This window comes from Syngnathus acus, chromosome 4, assembly GCF_901709675.1.
Source record: "Syngnathus acus chromosome 4, fSynAcu1.2, whole genome shotgun sequence".
NCBI lineage: Eukaryota > Metazoa > Chordata > Actinopteri > Syngnathiformes > Syngnathidae > Syngnathus > Syngnathus acus.
Window position 1 is genome coordinate 4,221,027 of NC_051090.1, and position 22,447 is coordinate 4,243,473.

Below are 22,447 nucleotides of genomic sequence, written 5' to 3' on the forward strand. Positions count from 1 at the left end.
AGCCTGTGGGCCTCCTAGCAAATAAACACCCTTATTTATTATTTTCCCCGGGTCACGTTCCAAGCTGAGCCCACTGCCCCGTGTCGGAGAGAAAAAAAAAAATTGCATCATATCCGTGGCGCCTGACTCCTGTGTAGGGGTTCAGGGGTCACGTGGGAGGTGGCAGCAGAGGGGCAGCGGAGCGCTAAGGAGACTGGCGGTCTGGCGGGGTCAGTCCGGCCGGACGAGCGCGGAGGCCGACCTTGGAGCAAGTTTGATACCAGTTGGGACTTGAAAGATTCGGGCTCATTGTTTTTACTGGATGGACGAGCAGCCGGATTATTACATTATTTAGGTGTACCTAATGAAGCGTCCAATGAATCAGGCCCCACAGAGGAAAAAAGGATTCCATACCTGAACTTCTGCTTCTTCTCCTCGCTCCATCACTCTGTCGGACATGTCCCGAGGTTGCCGTTGTCCTGCTGTTCACCCACGCGCACACACGAAAATGAGGGATGACAGAGGAGAAGATTAGATTTAAAGTGTGCAGGCTTCCGTGCATCCTCTCTTTAAGCGGGACTTCAGAGGGTGTTTCACATCCAGGCTGTAATTACCTGAGCAAATATGTGGAAAAACTGCAAGGCAGCGCGTATCAACCCCGATCATCTCGACGTCGGCAGCAGGCAGACGGCGGTCCCGCCGTTGCGCTAATGACTTAATCGGCCTGCCTTTAATGACCAAATAGCCCGCTGCCATCCAGAAGCACTTTGACAATTACAGGAGCCGGCCGGCCGGCTGTGAGATGGAGATGCAGAGAAAATGGTGTTTTTACATGAATTGGAGGAAAACATGAGATTAAAGAAGAAAACACATCGAGAGCCGACTGAAAGAGAGAAAAATCGGCGAGCCTTCAAGAATTAGCCCATTTAGTTTTTAGTGCTCAGAAAACAAGTCATTCATCAAAGGCTGAAAGTGACCAATTATGACAAAAATCAGGAGAGAAATGATGTTTGTTCTTCCATAACTATCTGAAATCCGAGGGGAGCGGAAGTAAAACATTCCTGATGTCAGGCGGCGTGGCGGCGCTGTAGACGAGGAGTGCTTTCATCAAATGCGAGCATGACGAAATAAGTCTCAAGTCCAGATGTGAATATTTCTCCGGAGGTCGCCGCTCTAATTTTTCTAAGTGTCAACACAAGGCTATTATTCTATTGCGTGATTTGTGGATGTGATTGATACTGGCGGTTAATTGCGATTTTTCATCTTCTATATGCCCAAAGAAAATTTTTTGGACCAATCAGGTGGATTCGAATGACAGCCGTCTTTGTTTGAATTTCCCTCGGGATTACTAAGCCAGCTATCCATCATTTCTTCCTGCTTTTCCCATCAGGGTGACACAGCAGCGGTGAGAGTTTGGTTGTTTTGGGATGCGAGGGCAGGTAGTTTTCCAGAAGGGCTGAATGAGGTTAATCTCGGGTTGTCTGGGCTGATTGATCGCAGACTGGAATGTGACTGACTGATTTCCTCCGAGACTCACTCGCTCGGCCCCTCCGGAATGTTGTTGTCTTCTGGGACGTCACTGTTTTATAACTTTGGTAGTCCGTGTTTAGTTTAAGTAGGGCCGTACCTTTGATGTGTGTGTGTTTGTGTCTGTGTGTGTGTGTATGCAATGAACAGCCGCAGGAATTTATCTATTTACCGTAATTTTCGGACTATAAGTCGCACCGGAGTATAAGTCGCACCAGCCATAAAATGCCCAAAAAAGTGAAAAAAACCCATATATATGTATATAAATCGCTCCTGAGTATAAGTCGCCCCCCCACCCAAACTATGAAAAAAACCGCGACTTATAGTCCGAAAATTACGGTATTTATCTAATTTATTAATTAAGTAATTTATTTATTTAATAATTAAGACATTTATTTGTTTATTTATTCACTCTCGTGCATTTATTTATTTATTTATTTATTTATTTATTTATTTATTTACCCATTCGTACATTTGTCTATTTATTTATTGCATTACTATCAACTTGTATGACTAAGCTATGACAAAACGACATAATTAAAAACATGAATTGATTTGTTTAAGGCAAATAAAGTTCAATACAAAATTTGATTTAACATTTCTTTTAGGTGTGAAACGTGTGTGTGTGTGTGTCGACAAGGTTGAAGCGAAAAAATAAATAAATCCCAGTGTGCCTAGGCATGTAACTTTCCATGTCGGACACTTGTTGGTTGGACCTGAACTCAGCGTCCTGGTGTGCGCATATTAACACGCCCGTTCCACACACACATTGACTAGTGGTCATAAATAGATGTCAGCAGAGAGCAAGTGTGTGTGTGCGTGCATGCGAGGGAGGCTTGTCGAGGATTAAGTGGAATTAGCGAAGCCCTCTCACTGAACCCACTTCTAATGTGACCTATGCAAGTCCTGCGCCCCCTTCGCCTTGTGCCCCATTTTCTACTCCAGCCACTGAGCGCTTCAGCAACGCGTTGCTCGCCTCTCCACATCATTTGCACGTACGCTGCAACCCTCTTGCATCACATGGGTTATTTTTAGCTATTATTGATTCATGGGAAAAAAATGATCATTAGCAGAAGCCGGCCGTCTGCGCGGCCTCACGTTACATCGACGTAGAAAATCCGTCTGGCCCCGCCGGTTAACCATCGTGTTTTACGACGCTGCAGGAGAAGCCGGGTGAGAACGTTCAGAACGCCGCTTCAACCTTTAAAAGATTTTCCGTGAACCCGATTGACCGAAGGGGGCCGGTCGCCTTTGTCATCGGCCTCTTGATGACCTCGTCTCCCTTTGGCTAAACGCGCGGGAGCCCCCTTAACTCACCCTCCCCAAGCGGCTCAACGTGCAACGACACCGACCTGAGCCAATTAGTCTGTGCGGATGATGTTTAATAGGATAAGCGGCTGGGAGAACATTCGACCAAGGTAAATGTGAGGGCACAATTCCTAAGCGTCAAAGTTTGTTGCTAGCGCCATAAAAAAGGACCTCGTGTACCGTAAACACAAGCAAAGAGCTATCACGGCTTGGCCTCGTTGCGTTTTACTTAAATCCGTCTTCTCCTTTCCGGCGCGGCTTATATCACGCTCAATTGCACCTGTCAGTTGGCGCTGGGCGGCTTTTCCAACTCTGGAACAATTTAGACGTAATATCGCACACATGGCAGAGTTTACGCAGCGCAAATGAGACGAGGAATCAAATGCACTCGGCGAGTCGTCTCTGCTCTTCCGGGAAGGGCGGGTGAGAGGAAGACCATGAGAAAGATGAGACAATGAGATTCTCAGTGGGTGGCTCATCTTTCTTCATTTAGCAAATCGTTCTAAGTCTCCCGACTTTTTTTGTACATGAGACCCGTTTAGATTTTTTCAAAAACCCCCGCAGCACCTGATTGGCCCGCGGCCGGCGACAACGTTGTGCAAACAGATTAGCGGGGAAACATGTCAACGTGCCGAGGCCCCGCCAGATGAATACGCGCGCTGTGCCGCGCGCACACACGTGGGATTGTGCGCTTGCGATGGGGCGGAAGGCATATGAATGACGAGCAGGTGGAGGAGGGAGGGGTCGAGAAGGTGCGCCGTCTTCGAATAAGGACGTGTCTATTAATACACGGATTTTAATAGAGAGTAAATGGCGTGGGCGCTCATATCCCGCGGCGCCTTTGCGGTTTGCGGCCTTCGGACAGGTAAGAAATCACAGAGTGCGAGTTATGTGCAAGAAAGCATGTTCAAAAGCGTTTTTGTGTGAGTAGAAATGACACTCAGCGGCCATTTTGTTAGCTACACCTGCGGATCGCCAGCACCGGGGCCCCCGAATTCCTCTTTTTTATGAAGCGTCTTTTGTTGAATTCAACTTGATGTTCATTTGCGAGAGCCGGGTGGGTGGCTAGCCGTCGGTCTGTCGTCCACATGGAGTGGAATTTTATGGGGAGGCGTTTTAAGTCGGCTGCCAACCTCCCCTAAGAAAAATAGAAGCCCTGCTCAGGTCACGCTAGATTATACTGCCACTATAAAAATATGAAATTATGGAGACTAATCAAGTCTGAAAAAAGGGTTCTCGGTGCGGTTGGCCAAGACAGATGCCGCATTAAAGACGGCTGGGAAGTTCCGACGTCGGAAAACAAAATGGCTGCCCGATTCGCCAACAGATCATTTGACGGAGGTTACAAAAGAGTTCAAAAGTACCAATTGTGCTAAATGGCAGACAGCTAATTGTCTGACTTGCCAGTTTTGCGGAACGCGGGCAAGATTCAAGGATTCCTGGTGCACAGCTGAGTAGACAGAGAGCAGCAGAACCGAGTTGAACTTGGCTACGTGAACATGTCTTGCTTCTTGATGCATATGTCAACTCACTGTGCCAGACCACCCGCGCTACGGTGCAGCCAGCGTCACATTGTGAAGCCGTATTTTATCTTCTGACTCCTCCCCCCTTCAGTATATGCGAATTTAGGCGTCGGGTTTCGCTCAATGTACGTTTGAGTAACAACATTTTCTTTGAGCGCAAGTCCATTTTTCTCAATGCCTTCTCCAAACCGAGCTGACAAATCGGACGACTCACTTATGTGGAAATCGCAGCGGTAATTGCCTTCATTGCTCTCTCAACACGCATACGAGTGTAGATTTATAGGCTGTTGAGAAGTGAGGTCCGACCAAAGTTTGAAGTTAAGTTTAAGATCAATGACAAAAATCTGACACATTTGCACTTTCGGTTTGTTATTGCTAGTGTTGGACTGACGCTTCAAAAGTTTGCTGGTCCCCACAGTGAGATGATTTCCATTTTCCTACATCTGGCGATCCATACGTCACATGGCTTCCTTTTTTTTTTTTTCACGGTTCAGGCCGTGTCCTCGCACTTGGCAGATGACGGGCAACTGTAAATGATGCTGTTTTTACACAAGCGACTATACACAGCCTAATAATAGTTTTAGCCGCATGCTGTGTTTGTGTGTGTGAGTATTTGGGAGTGTTCCGACACCCGTACTGCACGTCGTTGATTATATTTGAGCTCTGTTGCCAAGGCAGCAAGTTGTGTCAGATTCCTTGCAATAACTTCTGGGGGGAAAAAAAAAAATGAAGCATTGGGAGTATTTTCCCTGAGCAAAAATCAGTTGAGCCATGAAGACAGACAAAATGCATTAGAGCAAAAATAATCTTACCCCTCAACCTGGCTGCTGTTTGCTTCCAAATGACCCAAACAAATTTGAAGCGTTGCCCCTGGAAACCGAGACAAGAGACAAAAAAATGATGATTAGGAGGGGAAAGAATGAGAGGGGAGAAGATGGAAGAATTGGCGAGTGAAAAAAGGGAGGAAAAAAAAACCACAGCCAAGACATTTATGACTTCAGTGACATCAGCGCGATTTGAACTTAACTCAGTGGAGGGACTGAGGACAGCTCGATATATGGGGTGGAAAGCCGCTATCGCACTTTGCGAATCTAATGCTGATTAGCTGTCATGTTCTCATATTAGCAGAACCTGGGGTGGAAAATTAAAGCACAAATGTACGGAAATTGGGGCTTCAATAAAAATCTAATTTAGGGACACCAGCGCTAGCCAGCAAGAGCAAGGCTATATTGTCTCAGTAATTAGCTTAAAGGGGAAGTCAAATAAAAAAAGTATTTTAGAATAATATGTTCTATGCTGCCTCACTGGTCCAAAAAAAGTATTCCGATTAATGTTGCGTTTGTGGAATATGAATAAAGCCTCAATCCTATCTGTCTAAGGGTACGGCCATTGCTAGTTAGCGGGCTAGCTATCCGTGAAAGCAAACAGTAATATAATAAAAGAATGGTAAAGGAAAATGGGATGAGATTTTGATTTGGGTGAAGAAATATTGAGTTTGTTTTTAAAACGCAGACGCCAGAGTAAGAAACCAAAGTTTTCTTAGTGGGATAAAAACAACCCAAAAAGCAACGCTGGTCTCAAATGACCGTTTGTCTATTGCGAAGGCATCAATGACTGTGGCTGAAATCATTTTGATGGATGTCTGTTCTGGTTCGCCTCCTCTGCCCACCCAAGAGGACAAGCCGCCAATGTGGCTCTTGTCCTTAAAAATAAAATCGAGTCCACTTTTTTTTTTTTCTTCCCCCCTCGTGGATGAGAAACACAAATAAATTCGTTTTAATCAGCCATGAGCTCTTCGGGGGCTCATCTGGAAGGAATGTAATTGAAACTGAAGGTATCCTAATATTATTCGTACGCAAATGCGTTCTCCGCAACATCGATACGCCCGAGGGCGATGGAGTGGCTCCGATGACGGCGTGGTTGTTCCAAGCGGCACGCACGAACTCCTTAATGTGCTTCACAAATCATGCGAGTTATTTCAGCAAATGACTACAATAACGAGAGGCCCTCGGCGCTCCCTTCCTGTCTGTCCTCTTTCCTCCCCGCGTTGGCTCCCGCTGCTCCCTGGAAGTTCCTGATGCGGGGAAAAGGTCCTCCTCAGAAAGGAGATCCAAACCGCAGGAACAGGAACGCCAAGTCTAACAGGGTCTGACAGCTCATCGCACTGAGAGGCGCTTATGTGCGTCTTTAAGGGCCGCCGCAGTCGGCCAAATTTCGGTTTGCGTTGGTTATGAAAAAAGTAAACATCCCTGGAGGAGCTCATTAACTCACTTCTCCTTTTTGGGGGGGTTTATTTGCTGGTTTTCGCGCATGCAGGAATGCTTCCATACTTACAAAATAAAAACAAAACAGTCTTACAGTTGTTCGTGCAGTCTGAATTTGATAGGAAAAGATAAGTGACTCCCCTCCTCTACTATCTCATCCAGCTCCCTCATGGCCACAACCTCTGCTGTTTGATGAGAAACAGATGGGTGGCAGGCCGGTGAAAGTCAGAAACAGACAGGGGACAGGAAGAGGTATAAAACGGACATAAGTCAAAGGGGTGAGGAGATAAAGGCAAAGCCAGGGGGGGTCGGTCAGAATGGAAGCGAACGCGCAGCTGCTGTGAAATGAGCGTGGCAATTTATGTGCGTCCGTCCGCTGCACACTGACATGCATGGGATGATGCACGCTGACATCCCGATGGATGTTTTGGAAACAGCAAAAGGGTAAAACGAGAATCGTGAGTGGTTGCTGGTATGAAGCATCCCAAGGTCAACACGGATGCCAACAACGTCGCGTGACACGGTAGCCGCTCGGCAGCTAACAATTGTACTGGCGCTTTGGACGGTCAGAGTTCCCCCCACTACATTAGCTCGTCATTAGCGTCCCTGCTATATCACAGATTTTTAAGCAATTTTAATATAATAGGTTTTACAGTCCTATACAGTATAAGCAAGTCTGAATAAGACCAAGAAGAGGCAGATAATGTCCTTAAATAAACTTCACAGTTACATACGCCATTTCTATTAGCCTGGACATGATGTTTTATGTGATATGGTAGCATTAAGCAAGCTGTCTTTTCATGCAAATTTTTCTAGTTGTGATTTTCCTTTCGGGGTGAATGACCTTACCTACCGACCTTATGTATAGCTTTGAGATATGCTAAATTGTTAGAGCTAAATGTTATACCTATGATAAATGCTAAATTGTTATTGCTAAATGTTATTCCTACCTAAACGCCAAATTCAGTTAGCCTAATAAAAATTTTTTTGTTACATATCTGCATTTGCTTTAAAACGGTAGATGGGCATTTAGAATTCATTTTAAATGTCGTGCTCGTCCACTCACTCTCACTCCACCTCGCCAGAGAGGGTGGAAAGCAAACAGCTCATTGTTGACTCATCCACCGTTTTGGAGTGTTGCCATGGCCACTTTGATGCAATGAACCAGGTGGGGGGTGTTGAGGTGGAGAAGAAAGACAAGTCGGGGTGAAAGGAAAGACATGATCAGAAGAAACAGAGGAGTGTTTTGTTTCGGTGGAGTCGACATTCTCAATGGGCACGTCCACGACTTAAAGCGGTGCAAACGTATCCAACCTTTGGTCCAGCATGTGTTTGCATGCGTGTTGGCTCCTTTGTAATCTGGAGCGTGTGAGTCACAGTCACAGCCGCAGTCATCCCCTTTTACATTCTTTTGCAATAATCCCAAAGTGTGCGAGACATCTGTCAGTGTGTATTCACTTGCACGCAGCACCCGTGAAACCACGGCCGCTCACCCGGAACCCATCCGAGAGCACATCAACACTCCCACTGCGGCGCTTCTGTGATGTGGCTCCGTTTCGGCTCACCGATAATTTTGCTTGGATTAAGAAATACATAGCTAATTTCATTTTTTTTTTTTTTCCTTCCCCGAGCCCGGTTTTTTGCAATCCGGTTAAAAGTGTACAGAAGCTTGTTTATGTAGCAACGTCGCTGTCGATTCCAAATGTAACAGTTTGTTCGTGTTTCCCAATTCGCACATAACTTGTCAGGGTCGGAGGGTTTCCATCGCATCGGTGTGGTCCCTCTGATGATTTGTGGCCTGTTTAAAGGCCGCGAAGCTGTGATGTGCTGACGGAGGGACCGCAAAACGCCGAGCGTGGCTGCCCAACTCTGCCCTTTGAGCCCCTGTGGGCTGCATGCGCTGGCACACACACACCAACAGATGTCACGTACACACACGCATTCAACACGTTCTCTGGCGCTGGCCGACTTGCCTTTTTCAGAAGCTGTTGTGGTTCAGGCCCAGTGTTTGCCTAAGAAGAGAGCTCGGGTGCGATCATGCGTTGGTTTCCTGGAAGGCTGCAGGGCTGCCATCTCTGGGTGGTGTGTTTTTTGTGAGGAGGAGGAATGTACCAAAGAGCTGGAACAAGGTAGAAGTTAAAACTTATTGCTCGCCGTCTGCCCAAATCTGTTTCATCTCTTTCCAAGGCGGCAGTCGTACCTGGCAGAGAACGTTCTAACCGTGTCAAACGTTTTTCCTGCCAAAAAAGAGATTTGACAGGAATCCGTTTGACTGCATAACGCTAGAATGACGTACGAGAGGAGCAGGGACGGCGTGACTTGAGTCACCTGGCCCTTTTTGCAGGTGATTATGTGGAAAGCTCACGTTTCAGCCGCACCTCTGATGTGGACTTTATGAAGGACAAATCATTCTTTGGGGATGATTGCGTCCAAATCTGTAAGCTCAGCAAAAGCTGAGGGAGATAAGAGAGGGCGACGTCGGAATGTCTTAAACATGTGCCGACGTTTCTCATCTGGTTTGGATCGTATCGCACACATTGTTGGATTCATTGCGATCTTTTTTTTTTTTTTTTTTAATGTGTGTGAAATGTGTTGGGATTAGCGGAGGCCACGATGTTCGTGATGGACTACAAGTTTTAAGAAGGCGATAAGGTTAGCGCGACCTGATCTAGGAAGGCTGCGTGAATTCCGCCATGAGGCCCACGGGTAGAACATTTTTAAGCTCCATGACGCATTTCATCTGTGACGTTTGCGTTATTCTCTTAATATTAACAAGCTAATGCTAACATTAGCATAGGCTTTCTGGGATATGGACATTCTATTTGTTTATTTATCTCCAGTTGCTTGGTAAAATCTTCTCGCCTATATACACTAAGAGAACTTTTGTAAGACCTCATAAACACTCACAAGATGTGTTTGAATCCCTCAACAGCCATTTTGAAGAGGCCTACCAGAAATCATTTGACACATAATTAAAACGTCAATCAGTGTGGCAGCTCTGCGTTCACGGGCTCTATCGGCCAGTTAAGGCTTCAAAAGTTTGATTTGCTAGTTTTTGTTCACGTGGTTCGAGGAAGGTTTGAGTCTGCTTGAGTCACATTAATGGATGTGCTTAAGTGAATAAGAAAATTAAATCCAACATCACATAAGAAATAATGGAACAGAAAGAGCCCATAGACTGCACAATAATATTTAAAGGATTGAAAAAAATGGTAATTTTAGAGAAGCGTCATTTTCTATTAAAGTGGCGGTTTTCTTTGGGCCAAGTATATTTGAGGGTTTCCACTGTTCTGGAATGAACTTGAAAGTAAAACAAAAACAAATGTGTTCCCGAGACAGAGAAAGCGCTGGAGTTGACAAAAAGTCATTTAAAAGCGTAAATTTTGGCAACTTTGAAAGGACCTCATGAACAGTGCTCCAAATGCTGGACTTGGTCATCTTGTTTCTCGAGGGCCACCCAACCAGTTTGAAATTCCATCGCTTCGTATTAATAAGCGTCTGTTTAAATTGATCCGTTCCAAGTCAGACTTGTGCCACCTCACCAGATGTAGGACTCGGTATCAAAGGAAAACAAAGATTAGCAAGATTTCACTGTGTGATTTGCACGTCTTCCTCCGACATGGACGAACGGCGTGTGAAGGAGCAGCTGTGAGCTGTTTCTGCCTTTCTCGAGTCATACTTTATTTTGTTCTGCGTTTTCTGAGAGGGGGGGGGAGGGAGCAGGAAAGCCGGGATGACTGGCGCAGCCGCGGCCCTGCCAAGTCAAACAGCGGGGTTTATTTGTGGACAAGTTTACAGAGAGCTGGGGCAACAGCCGAGCCGCCCCACCTCCCCCGCTCAGTCCTCTTATTAAGTGGAGAAAACAGAAGGAGCGCCAGGCCAAAGAGTGCCAACAGGGGTGACAAAAAAATCACAAGCGCTCGCCCCCTGCCTCGGGAGACGGAAGGGGAATAAAACGAGGCTTTTCTGCGGAAGCTGCCAGCGGCGGGCCTCTGCCACTGGGATTGTCCCCGTGGTAATCCCGGGATTTCCTCCTCTAAGACGGAGGGCCGAGTAGGCACAGCGGTAGGACGGAGGGAGAAGAAAAAAAAAGGAGAACTTTGACGCCGACGTTGGCACGGGAAGGGGCCGATGACTCAACGCGAGGCCGACGCCAGATGGGATGAGTTGAAAGCGCCGCTCACCTTCAAACACACGAGTCGAGTCCACATGCTACGAGGCGCCAAGGGGCTGGCTGTAAAAAGTCCTCTGGCGAGGATCCGACGTAGGGAGACGTCGTTTAAATGGTGCCTCCAAAAAGCCCCTGACAGCTTAGACGCATCTCCACCGAGAGTAGAAACCCGAGAACAACGGGATAAAAGCGGAGGAGATGACGGCGGGGCTATCATGGCCGACTGTCCGCATGACTTTGATGGGTGACACCATCTTTTCCTTTGCTTAATGTATTCCAGGTGCTTCTCGGACCAAAACATCAGACAACGGCGAGCTTTGAAAGCCCCCTGCCACTACCGATTGTACACACAGACACGAAGACACAACAGCTCCGCTTTTTCTAGATACGCCTCTTAATTGTGCATTTAAATGAACGCCCTCAATAAAACTGATTAGCTTTAGCGTGGAACCAGAAATGGAAAAACAAAGACTCAATTGAGAAAAGATGTCTGCTTTTCAAGTCAACTCGGCGGGGGAATAAATAAATAAACACATTTAAATTAAAATAAAAAAAGAATAAAAGAATAAACTAAAAAAATAAAACAATTAAAACATTTAAAGATTTAAGGATTTAAAAACTGTAAAGATTTAAAATAAACTAAATAAATAAACAAACAAGACAATGGTAACAGGTTTGCAATTCAAATATACTAGAATTTGGATGTTCTTTGTCCTCCTCCATAAAACTCACAAAGAACCTGTCTTTGCTGGGAACCCGGCACTGAGAAGTTCCCTGGATGTTATTTCAACTCCTTTACCTAAACTCTGGCCCTGCAGGGTGCGGCAAACCCAAGCGACCCCCCCCTCTCCCGCCTCAGCCCCCACAGGGACGCGGCGGTGCATGTCTTCAGGGTCACGGGTCCGACGAAGCCTTTTCAAGCCGTGAAACACAAGCGGCTCTCTGGGGAGGCCAGAGCGGCGGAGGGGAACGCACCTCCCTGTTTTTCTTTATCGGCGCCCGAGTAAATGACGGCGAGATGAAGAACTGGAAAGAAAAAAAACTCGGAAGGGTCTCGCATTGGCGTCACAGAATAAATCCCGTGATGACGATAACAATAACCGAGTGCGTCGATGTGATTTGGGGGATCTAAAAGCAAGCAGAGCGAATAACGAAGTGGAAGGCATGTTTGTTTTCTTGCACCTGATTTCTAATCGGCTGCATGCGTGCAAAAACCACCGAGCCAAACTCTCCGCCGCTCGCTAATCCGGCGAGATCATCACTTCCATCTGCTCAGCACATGCTCCGCTCTTCAAAAACAAGCCTTTCATCATATCGTAGCATCTAGCCCACATTTTACTGTCTCCTTTCTTTTGAATGGCCTTTCTTGAGGTTTCAAGGAAAGCAGACAATATGGACGCGTAAATGCACTAACAAGCTTTTGTCTTTTTGTTCTCGTTTGACTTCATTTGCCGCCTGTCGAGTTCGCCACGTCCGCATGCGAGCTTGCTAACATTATTCGGAGACCGCCGCCAAATTTTAAATGCCTTCAAGGTCACTCGCTGTGAATTGCATGTACATTTTATCTAACACAAGCGATTCTTAGCTATTTGTTAACCAGAGCTCCACTCGGGACTTTTTGTATTACAGGGGGAAAAAAAAATCTTCAGGGGGCAGTAGTTTTTTATTTGATAAAGAAAAAATATTTTGGAAATCAGGAGTTGGTTTGATAAAAGCCAGGCTGGGGAAAAAAAGTCCAACATGACCTATTTCGCAACATCAGAAACACCAAGTTCCTCCTGTATAAACTCCGTCACCATGGTTACAGGCTGCAATTCTGTTCTATGCCTCTGAGAAAGACAATATTGATCTTGTACAGAGACAATTGCATCGACCAACACACTGAGCTTTCCGTCTCCCTGCACACTCGACTTTGTCCGGAGAAGTGTCGTAAAATATTGAGCAGGTGTAACCGACACTTCCTGACTCCACTCAAGATTTTTTTTTTTGGGGTGGATCGTGGAAGCTCATCCCGACCTATAAAATTAACTACAAACTGGGCTCACATTGAACAATTCAAAACAACTTGCAGTTTTATGCGCAATAAAAATGTAACCTTAAGTATGATACTGTGATTGTCCTTACCTCTACCAAAGAGGTTACATTTTTTGTTGCAGTTTGTGGTTTTGTTGGATAGCGAGATTACACAAAAAACGGGATGACTCCAAATTGACTGTATGGTTTGGTGAGGGCACAATTTTGTCTCATTCCATTGCGCAGCTGTACCTAATGACCTGTCCGGTGGGTATTCAGTACGGTTGTGAAAGCAACATGTAATTGTGTAAATTACGGCTCGGGGCTAAATCAGTCCAGCAGCTGTATCGGACCGTAGCTGCTATGCGGATCATCGACATTCTCGACGTTGACTTTCTTGGACGGCTCTCGCCAACTGAGATTTGAAGTTATGACGAGATGAGTCATTCGGCGTGATCACGTCAGTTTAGGAGCAATGTAGAAGTGTGTGAAAGGGCTTCCCGTGGGCCTCCGGTTCTTGGAGGAGCGAGCCCGGCGGCCATCAACCGCCCCGGACCACATGTCGGATCGATCGCATGTGGCATGGCGCTGCAGGGGTCGGTGGGAGGGTCTTTGGTTTTGACCCATCGAGCAGAGTCAGCGGGCTGAACGCCGGCTGCAAGCAGTAAATTCTCTTTAAAGAGGGTTTACTTTTGCTATTAATGGCTGTTGTAGATTTACGGCGCCCCGGTGACAGAGAGAGAAAGGTTTCAAAGAACTCTTTTTAAACTTTCTCCACCCTGCACCAGAAACGCACTGGTGTGCATGTGTGGTGGGTTTTACCTGCAGTTGACCTCAAAAGAAAGTACCGAACAAATTGCTAACGACGTTAGCCTTGCAACATTAGCGCACGAGCCGCAATACTACTTTCCTATTGGCTAATTCTGTGATGGTTTTGACTGAGTAATACATCGATGACTTAAATTACAAAAGGAATAGTCGTCATGTTTTTATGTGCCTCTTCCCACAGGTGCTCTTCGCCTTGAACCAAACCCTGCTCCAGCACGAGGGCGTCCGAGCGGGCAGCCTGCAGGGCGCCTATACCACCGAGGACCTCATCACGCATTACAACTGCGGCGACCTAAGCTCCATCATCTTCAACCACGACAACTCGCAGGTCCGCTTGCTCTCACCGATGACCTCGTCATTTTTTTTTCAACGCAAATACAAAACAATTGCTAGCGATAGCAAATCATGGTATCGCTGGTGCCTGGCCAATTGCAAAATTATATTTTTTGCTTCTTTTAAACACAAGCAGAAGCTAACCGCACACAAAAAGAACATGAGCCGTTTTGTCCCCCCTGTGTACCCATAAGCATCTCAAATTCAAAATAAATGCAAAAGTCATGAGATTCCACGCCATCTGCGAAGCATCTTTATGTCAAAGTAAATTTTGCGGTCTTTCGTGGGGCTTTCTAAACTTGTATGGCTGTAAGCCTGACATCAAAACTAATAATATAGAACTCGAGGGACGTGAATTTATGTCTTCATGACAATCGACAAAATAGCTTACAGCATTTTACAAGACAACAGCAACACGGAGCTTCTAAAACATGCAGGTCACACACAAAATGTCAACAAATCGCCACACACACAAGACAAAATCACTCCCAGACACATTAAAGCCAATACACAGTGTAATCTTAGCTTTACAAGTTATTCACACCAGAGACCCCCGAGAAAGTGTGAAAGTTGAAGCAAAAAATTCTCACTGGGCCCCCCTCGTGTCATTTTCGTGGCCCGTATTCATTCGTCTTTCTAACTCAGTCAGCCCCGGGGAGCTCGTCGCGGCGCTCGAGTAGCCCGCCGGCGGCCCCCTACCCTTTAAATCAGAGCAATTGAGCCGTAATGAAATGACATGTACTGGAATTTTCCAGCACATGCTAGAGCGATCAGACACCTGGCGCTCTAAACGTGTGTTTATCTGCACGTGATATGAAACGATTTGTAAACAAAGATACTCAGTGAGTGCGCCTTTCCAACGTTGGAGTCTTTAACATCGCACATTTGTGTCGACAAAGCCACTCAAATATAACGTAAGCGTGAAGTCGATGAATGCGAGCGAGCGCTACTTGCTCACACGCGCTTCAATAAATCGCTTTGAGTGTCAAACCCAAACACATGAAACACATTTGCTCTCCCACCAGAAACTCAATAGCATTTCATTTGTCTTACCGAGGCATTGTGGGAACTCGACACTGTAATTCACCGCTCTTAAATAACATCATAAAATGTCATGTCGGGACGGGTCTCGACCGAGATCGGCGATGTTTAACACCCGAAACTCGCTGACCCTTTGCGTCCAACGCAATTGTTGCTAGCGCTCATTATCTCAAATGTGACAGTTGATGACCTCTCCGGAATACCTTCGCAATAAAATAGCCTTTCTTTTTTCTCCTCACGCAGTTGCCGCACTTCATCAACAGCTCCCTGCCGGCTCACGAACGCACCACGGCGCAGCAGATCGACAGCTATTTTCGCCAAGAGCTCATCTACAAGCGTAACGAGCGCATGGCCCGTCGCGTGTCCGCCCTGCTGCAGAGGAACCCCAACCAGACCTACTTTTTCGCCTTTGGCGCAGGTGAGAGGGTGCATACCACATAAATGCTAGTCATTAGCCCATCTATGGCGTTTCCCATGATGGGTTAGCATTAAGCTAGCAGACTTATTCTAGCTTGATCTAGTTAGGTCCTAATAAATAGTCTTACCTCAAATTATAACACTTGCTGTCTTTTATTTTTTTTCAAGTTGGCTCGTCCTCTGCGTTTGCGTCTGTAACTACTCGTGAAGTTTTATCATCCACTCGATGCCATGAAAGTACCAAACGACAATGTGGGTGCATATTGGCCAGAGGAGCGGAGTGGAAGTTGTGAACTGCCGTCTGTTCTTACTTAAGTGACTTTATTGCATGAACCACAACTTTGGGGCTTAGAAAGGGAATTAAAAGAAGTGTCGTAACAATTGAGGGCTTAACCAGACATGCTTAGCAACATAAACCAGCCAGGGTAGACTAAGGTTATTTCGTTTTTATGGTCACCCTGGGGATCTCGTCGGTTCCAACATTGTAGGAACAGTTTTGGGGAGGGCCTTTTTTTTGTATTTTTGCGTGACTGCACCTGGCAAGATCCATAAAGGTGAGCCTGGTGGACTTTGACTAGGTCAGGTGTCCCAATACTTTTGCCTGAGTGTGAGCAGGCCGACTAGAGTGAGTCCATACAGGCAGCACTTGGGTCAAAACCTTCTAAATTTACAGCTGTTGTGGTCCCGTCCAGGAGTTTTTGCACCGAGTGATTAAACTATACGACGTGTGCATAAAGTGGTTCAGCCTGGAAATCCAACTTGGACCTGCTTCAGTCTGCACACCTACACCTTCCTGACTGTGCAAATTGGACGTTTTCTCTCCTGCACACATCTGCCTACATCCTTCACCGGAACGCTTAAGCGGATCCTCACCTGTTTTCTGGGTTTGGTCACTCGATGTCCGGAAGACGACACTGTGGGCATTGTGATGTCAATATCAGTGGACAGCAGGTGTCAACAAAATGGCCGCCTCCTGAAATGGAAAAACATTTCTGGTTAATTCTCATTCCACAAACGTCAATATTAATAAATCGGCCTCGTTTATTATGGACACTTGGTGGTACTTGGTATGTATGAAAACATTTTGATTCCTTTGTGTCTCTTGAGGCTGCAGTTGGTACTACATAATGTTGTTTTCCTCTTTGATTTATTGTCATTTAAAAAAAAAAAAAAAGATGCGTAGGCGGTGGTTACTCAGCTCGGGCGGCAACAATTTCAGTTTCCTGCCAAGCTCTCAAACATGATTTGTGTTGCTGTCATTTTTATAGATTTTTATGTTTTGCAAGTGACTAGGCCATAATATTTGAGAGACTTGTCACTTTGTGTTGTCAACCAACACTAAAATGGTTGGTACTTTACATTTTTCCATGACACAGGTGCGGGTCACCTGGATCGTAGCCGAAACCGAGAAAACCGCGCGGCATTGAACGCATCAGTCGGAACGAGACAAAAACAAACAACCTTTCGTCTTTTTTCGTATACACGATCACAAGTTGTATTTAAAAGTTGCATCTTGCTCTTTGTGGTGTGCAGCAAGTTTGCCAGCTCTCGGGCTGCCGCCTTATTGAAAACATCCCGTGGAATTTCCTGACGCGGCCGCAGCCGAGACGCCGCTTCACACACTGGTGCGCGTAAGCCGGCGAGGCGCGTCATGTGCGTTTTGCCAAGAAGAGTTGGCGCTCTCCAAAATACACATGTAGGTTTGTTTGTTTGAGCCACTTTCATTTCCTTTCCCAAGAGCTGATTCTGGCGCCAAGACTCTGCCATGCGGGCTTTTAGGGACTATAGTGAGGGCAAAAAGAGGTCTAGCGTGCCATGAGAAACAAAAAATAACTTTAATGGGGGTCATAATTTGAATTCTTGTAGCGATATAACCCAAAATAGTGAGTTTGTATTAGTAAATGCAATGCTGAAAATACATATTTTTTTGTTTTTAGGGTGGGCTTTTTTCTTCCTCAAATAAAAAAAAGAATTTAGGTGGCGGAGCTAATGGCAGTTTAATTTTTTTTGGTGGGAAATACTGGTTTTTAAACAAATGTCAAGCTTCCTGCCAAAATGTCCCCCGATTTTTCTTGACTTGTGGTACAAAATCATCACGGTAACACGCTCCCATGCAGGCACGCACGTCACTTGTCTGGTCTTTGTCGTGCTTTAGCCGAGCGTGTTTGCTTTTCTCAGCCTCTTTCCACGTCTGTTTGCTCCACTACGAGTTCATCGCCGATTTAGCTCTTAGGCTATGTCTACATTGATGTGGCTAAAGAAATGCTTAAATAAAATGAAATAAAACAAGTCTACACTCCAGGGCCAAAATCAATATCAATTACAAAAAAAATCTGCTGACACTCGAATAAATATTCAGGCCGCCGAAAGTTTGTAGTAACAGGTGGTGCTATACAAACTGACCTTAAAGCTTTTGTATACAACAATAGGTGATTTTTCTATTTTTCATTTAGCCTGAAAATAAAACATTTCATTAATTCCAATTGGAAGTGACGAATGCAAACTAAAACATCTCAGCAAAAGAAAAACACTCATCCCTAATTTGACATGACATCAGCGTTACCATGTTTTCTTGTCTCTTTGTCACCGTTGCAAAACTGATGACATCACCGACTTCACAAAGCGTTCCCGGACACACCTTTTAATAGCCTCACTCAAAGAGTGTTATTATTTCTGAGCTTCTTCTTGTAACTTCTATCTGAGCAAGATAATGGTCCAGCAGTAATTGTGTCACAATTTGACGACAATTCACTCGTGGCAAATGCTTCCCCTCCCTTTGGCCACCGTTCAAAATCAACAAGCGGAATTTGTGGTTTTAATCTTGTCATCGCTTTCATGGTTATTAGCAGTCAAGTATCTCATTTTCAAAAGATTTCGCAATTATTACGATCAGGGGGTCGGAAGGAGCAACGAGCGTTTTCATAGCGTTGTATGACACAACTTTTGCATTTAAAAATTGGTTTTCAACCATACAGTTAATTACGCTGGCCTCAATTCAAACAGAAGAAAATATTGACAAAATACAGACATGAAATCAATGTTCATGGCCAAGTTGTACGCACACGTGCACATATACCTGCACGCTTTTACTCTTCAACCTCTTAGCAGGCAAGCAACAAACACAAACACGTTAATACAAAACTGTCGTTTAAAAAGCAGTCGAGGCTTTAATGAAGGAAAACAAGAGAATCATTTTGAAAACTCATGAATAATAAACTGCAACTTTAATTAGCGAGTGAGGGAGTGTAGTCTATGTGTGTGTGTGTGTGTGTGTGTGTGTGTGCGCTAGTCAAACAGCTGCTCCTCATACACTTCTCGTCCCAGCAGGGAAATATTGTGGCTGAAAAAGAAAGCAAACAAAAAGCAAACAACGGGGGCGCGTTTTGTTTTCCTTCGATCCCGGAGCTAACTGTTATCAGCTTTCCTCTAGTGGGAGATGATTACATTCTGCAGCAGCAACAAAATGGAGTATTTCAAGAAGACCTTTTTTTTTCCCCCCTAATCTAAATGCTTCCCAGGTGTCTTCATGAAAGATTTGAAAATACACAGAGGACGAGGAATTAAAGCGTAGTTTGCTCTCTGGCAAATGCGAAATTTGGCTGGGGCCGGTGGGCCAAGAAAATGCTGTTCGTTCATGCTAATCTGTGCTAACTTTGTAGCTTTTATTACTTTTTACCAAAGTGCATATAATGGCTTATTTACACACATTTTCAAAAATAGGGATACGTGAGCAGGCACACACGCATATCTCATGGCGTTTTTTTTTTATTGCCCTAAAAGTAGTGATTTGGTCCTCCTACAGGATTTGCTGAACCACGCGGGCCTCTCACGTAGTTATTCATCGAACCTTTATAGAGCTCTGCAAGTGAGCAGAACATAAAGCAGAACTCGAATGTGAGCGGCCGTCACTCAGAAGGTCCCTTAGCATCGGCGCAACAGAGACAGTCAGACACAGACGTGCTGCTGCATTCGTAGGAAGTGAAGTCATTATGGAGATGAGGAATGAGCGTGGGGGCTGAAGAGAAGCCATCCAGACTCTCCTCGCTGGACCCAAAGGTGGAATTCACCATTTGAACCCAGCGTGAAAGTAAAAGTGATTTATAAAGGTGGTCAAAGGGTAAGCGTAGATGCACAGCAAGGTGCGCCGACGATGGCCTCTTTGAAATCTTTGAGGCGCACGTGAAAAAGAGCTCCACATCAGCGGGCGACACGGAGAGGGGGGAAAATCTCATATATGGAAGAAGCAAGCACTGCAGATGCTTGCGTTTGAGGTCAGCGGCTGTTTTTTCACTCACCCCGCATTTCAGATGAATTGAAACATTCTGAGAGGCTTTCTGGGATCATTGTGTTCTGCTGCCTGATTAAAAACATGCCTCCAGGGATATGTGGGGACCTTGTGGGGAGTCTACGGAAAAGTAGTAGACGCACACACACAGATATACACACACTGACCACAACGTTACACGAGCGCAAGAGTTGGATTTCAAAATGAGGCCTTTCGTTGGAGAACGTTAACCCTTCAAAAGTCCTTTCGATACAATATATCAAATAAATACAAGCAATATATTTGCCTGGCAGAAAACAGTAAAATCATCCGTGGAATTTAACTTCACCTTTACACAATAGACAACGCAACAAGATGATGTCATATGTCCACCATGAATTGAATGATTATGAAATGTCACGTCCAATTTCAATACGATCCTATTTAAAGTTCAAACAACTTTCTGGCCTGTTGTGGATGTCGCTTGGGGGTTCCAAATAGACTCCCAGCAAGAAAGATCCCATCAGATCTCGCCTCCACTCCCTCCCCAAGCAGCCAATTGCAATCCACTTACAAATTTGTTCTGCCAAGAGCAACACGCGTTGCCTTTTTGGTGGGGAACAGCGTCATGATAAATATGGCGCAAGGGAGGACGAGCAGACTAAACGCAAGAGTGAAGCTTTATTTTTATTTTTAAGGAGACATTTGAATTACCAAGCTAAAAAGTCGCAGTTTTAAAAATAAAAGGGCAACACTAATTTTGAGTCCTTCAAAAATGATTATAAAGTCGCAACTTAAGCATTTTTTTTCCCCAGTGTGACCCCAAAACAATTCTGTGTGACCTTCACTGGAAATAAAACACAACAAATGCCTTTCATAACTTAGTCTCGTCCTGACTCGGACTATTTCCAGGTCACTTCCTGGGGAACCACAGCGTGCTGGACATCCTCCGACGAGACGGCTATGTGATCGATCACGTGACCCCTGATGACCAGCAGCCCGTGACGCTGTAAGTAAATGCCCAATTTGGTTCTGATGCTAACTGAACGTGGAAACGCCTGCTGGTGTCTTTCAACATACCAACACTCCGACACTGTCCAAACTGAGATTTCAAAACTAAACAAAGTCTTTTGGATAGCCGATTAATTCGCTCCCTTCCCTCCGCTGGAGCTCAGTGGCGTGCTGCCAGCCTCGCTCATCTGTGCTCGGCAGCCGCTGGTACCGTGATCCAAACTGGTACCGTGATCCAAACAAACGGATGCGCACACATGCAAGAGAAGAGTTGTGCCAAGGACCAAATTCCGAGCGTAAACAGAACTCCGGGCCGGCATGACGAGGAAACGGGACGATGGTGGTGTTTACGAGCGTCGTTCTCATGGACGGTGAGGGATGCTCTGACTGACAGGCTGAGCAGAGCCGCGCCGGCTCGCAGGCCGGGTGGAAGCCAGACCGCAAACCTGGAGCTATCATCACCCCGAGCGAGCCATCAAAAATGCCGCATGGAGGCTTTTTAGAGGTCGTAAAAGTAGAAAAACAGCTTGTTGAATACATTACAACTTTATGAATGAGACAGAAGGGCTGCGGGAAATCCCAATATGAGCATCACGTAAGATCCAGTGGCTTTTCAGACAATAGAAACACAGCGTGAGCAGCAGATAATCTTGCACTTGTTCTTGTCTTAGCCTGCGTGCTATTAAGTGAAGCTTCACGTGTCGATTATATTGACGGATGTTAACAAGCGGGGAGAAAATATGAGTCATGGAAGATGATTGAATTGTGGGTGGTCCAATTTTAGACACATTCACTTTTGATGAGCGAGAATAAAGCCAAATGACTTCCAACTTCCTGCGATTTAGAGGAACCTTTAAAAGTTTGAACGGAACCTCTTCCAAGATGCTGGTTGATTGTTAACAACTTTTTCCCAAAGGAAATAATGGAAATAATTAAGTTTAATAAACATCAAAAAGCAGACTGTTTTCAATCAGTAACTCCCATACACAGTGTCGTTAAATGGTAGATTGCTGTTATTTTAATTTTTTTTCTACACTATTGCAGTTTTTCTTCCCTCTTGGAATCCATGCTCATGAGATACATCTTTACTTCAACAGTCAACCAGATAGCGAGCCAACCGGCGGCACGAGCGCGGCTCCTCCCACCATTTGGCCGACCGGTTCGGGCGAGACGGAGCTGGAGGAGCCCAGTGACATGCCTGGCATGGACGAGGAGGAGGAGGGGCTGCCTCACATGCTGCAGCCAGACAGCCTGAGCCAGCTGGAGGAGTTCGGACGACACAAGCGTCCTCGAAAAGCTCATCGCGGCCACGGGAGGCCTCGCCTCTTCAGTGACCTCTGGGTTCGCTTTGGAGATGGGTGAGGGAATTTTTTCTATTTTACCTAATTAAAAAAAAAGTAAAATAATTGCCCTTTTCTTGGAATTATGTCGTGTTTATATTGAGTGTAATTGCCCTTTTGACCACTAGATGGCGGCACACATTTAGTTTGAGAATTAGTTTCATAGTAGTTTATTCTTTTTCAATTTCTCTGTTATCCATTATTCTTTGGTCGCTCTCACAATATATTGAATGAGTTTAAATGTGTTTGTGTCATTTTAAAAATGTCAAAAAAGTGCCATAAAGACATGCCTATATAAACAGTAAAGTATTTAAAAGGTGTATTAGGTTTTCCACTAGATGGCAGAAGATATGGTTAAGTTTTGCTATTTACCAATGTTTTGGCGTCATCTTGTGGCATCTGTGGGCATTACAGAAATAGTTGAGGAT

General features: G+C 45.4%; 1 protein-coding gene and 1 long non-coding RNA gene across 2 annotated transcripts in view; one reads left to right on the forward strand and one right to left on the reverse strand.

Moving 5' to 3' along the window:
* trabd2b (TraB domain containing 2B) overlaps nucleotides 1-22,447 on the forward strand; it is a 28,991-nt gene that overhangs the window by 5,517 nt on the left and 1,027 nt on the right. Inside the window, exons 3-6 of the mRNA XM_037248743.1 lie at nucleotides 13,795-13,941; nucleotides 15,231-15,405; nucleotides 20,581-20,677; nucleotides 21,777-22,037. Coding sequence (XP_037104638.1) covers nucleotides 13,795-13,941; nucleotides 15,231-15,405; nucleotides 20,581-20,677; nucleotides 21,777-22,037 — 680 coding nt within the window. The remainder of the gene's footprint in view (nucleotides 1-13,794; nucleotides 13,942-15,230; nucleotides 15,406-20,580; nucleotides 20,678-21,776; nucleotides 22,038-22,447) is intronic.
* Nucleotides 4,439-22,447, reverse strand: part of LOC119121332 — a 61,909-nt gene continuing 43,900 nt past the window's right edge. The window contains exons 5-8 of the long non-coding RNA XR_005097656.1: nucleotides 16,278-16,377; nucleotides 7,679-8,720; nucleotides 6,696-6,786; nucleotides 4,439-5,207 (exon numbers count right to left, since the gene is read on the reverse strand). This is a non-coding gene — a long non-coding RNA (uncharacterized LOC119121332). The remainder of the gene's footprint in view (nucleotides 5,208-6,695; nucleotides 6,787-7,678; nucleotides 8,721-16,277; nucleotides 16,378-22,447) is intronic.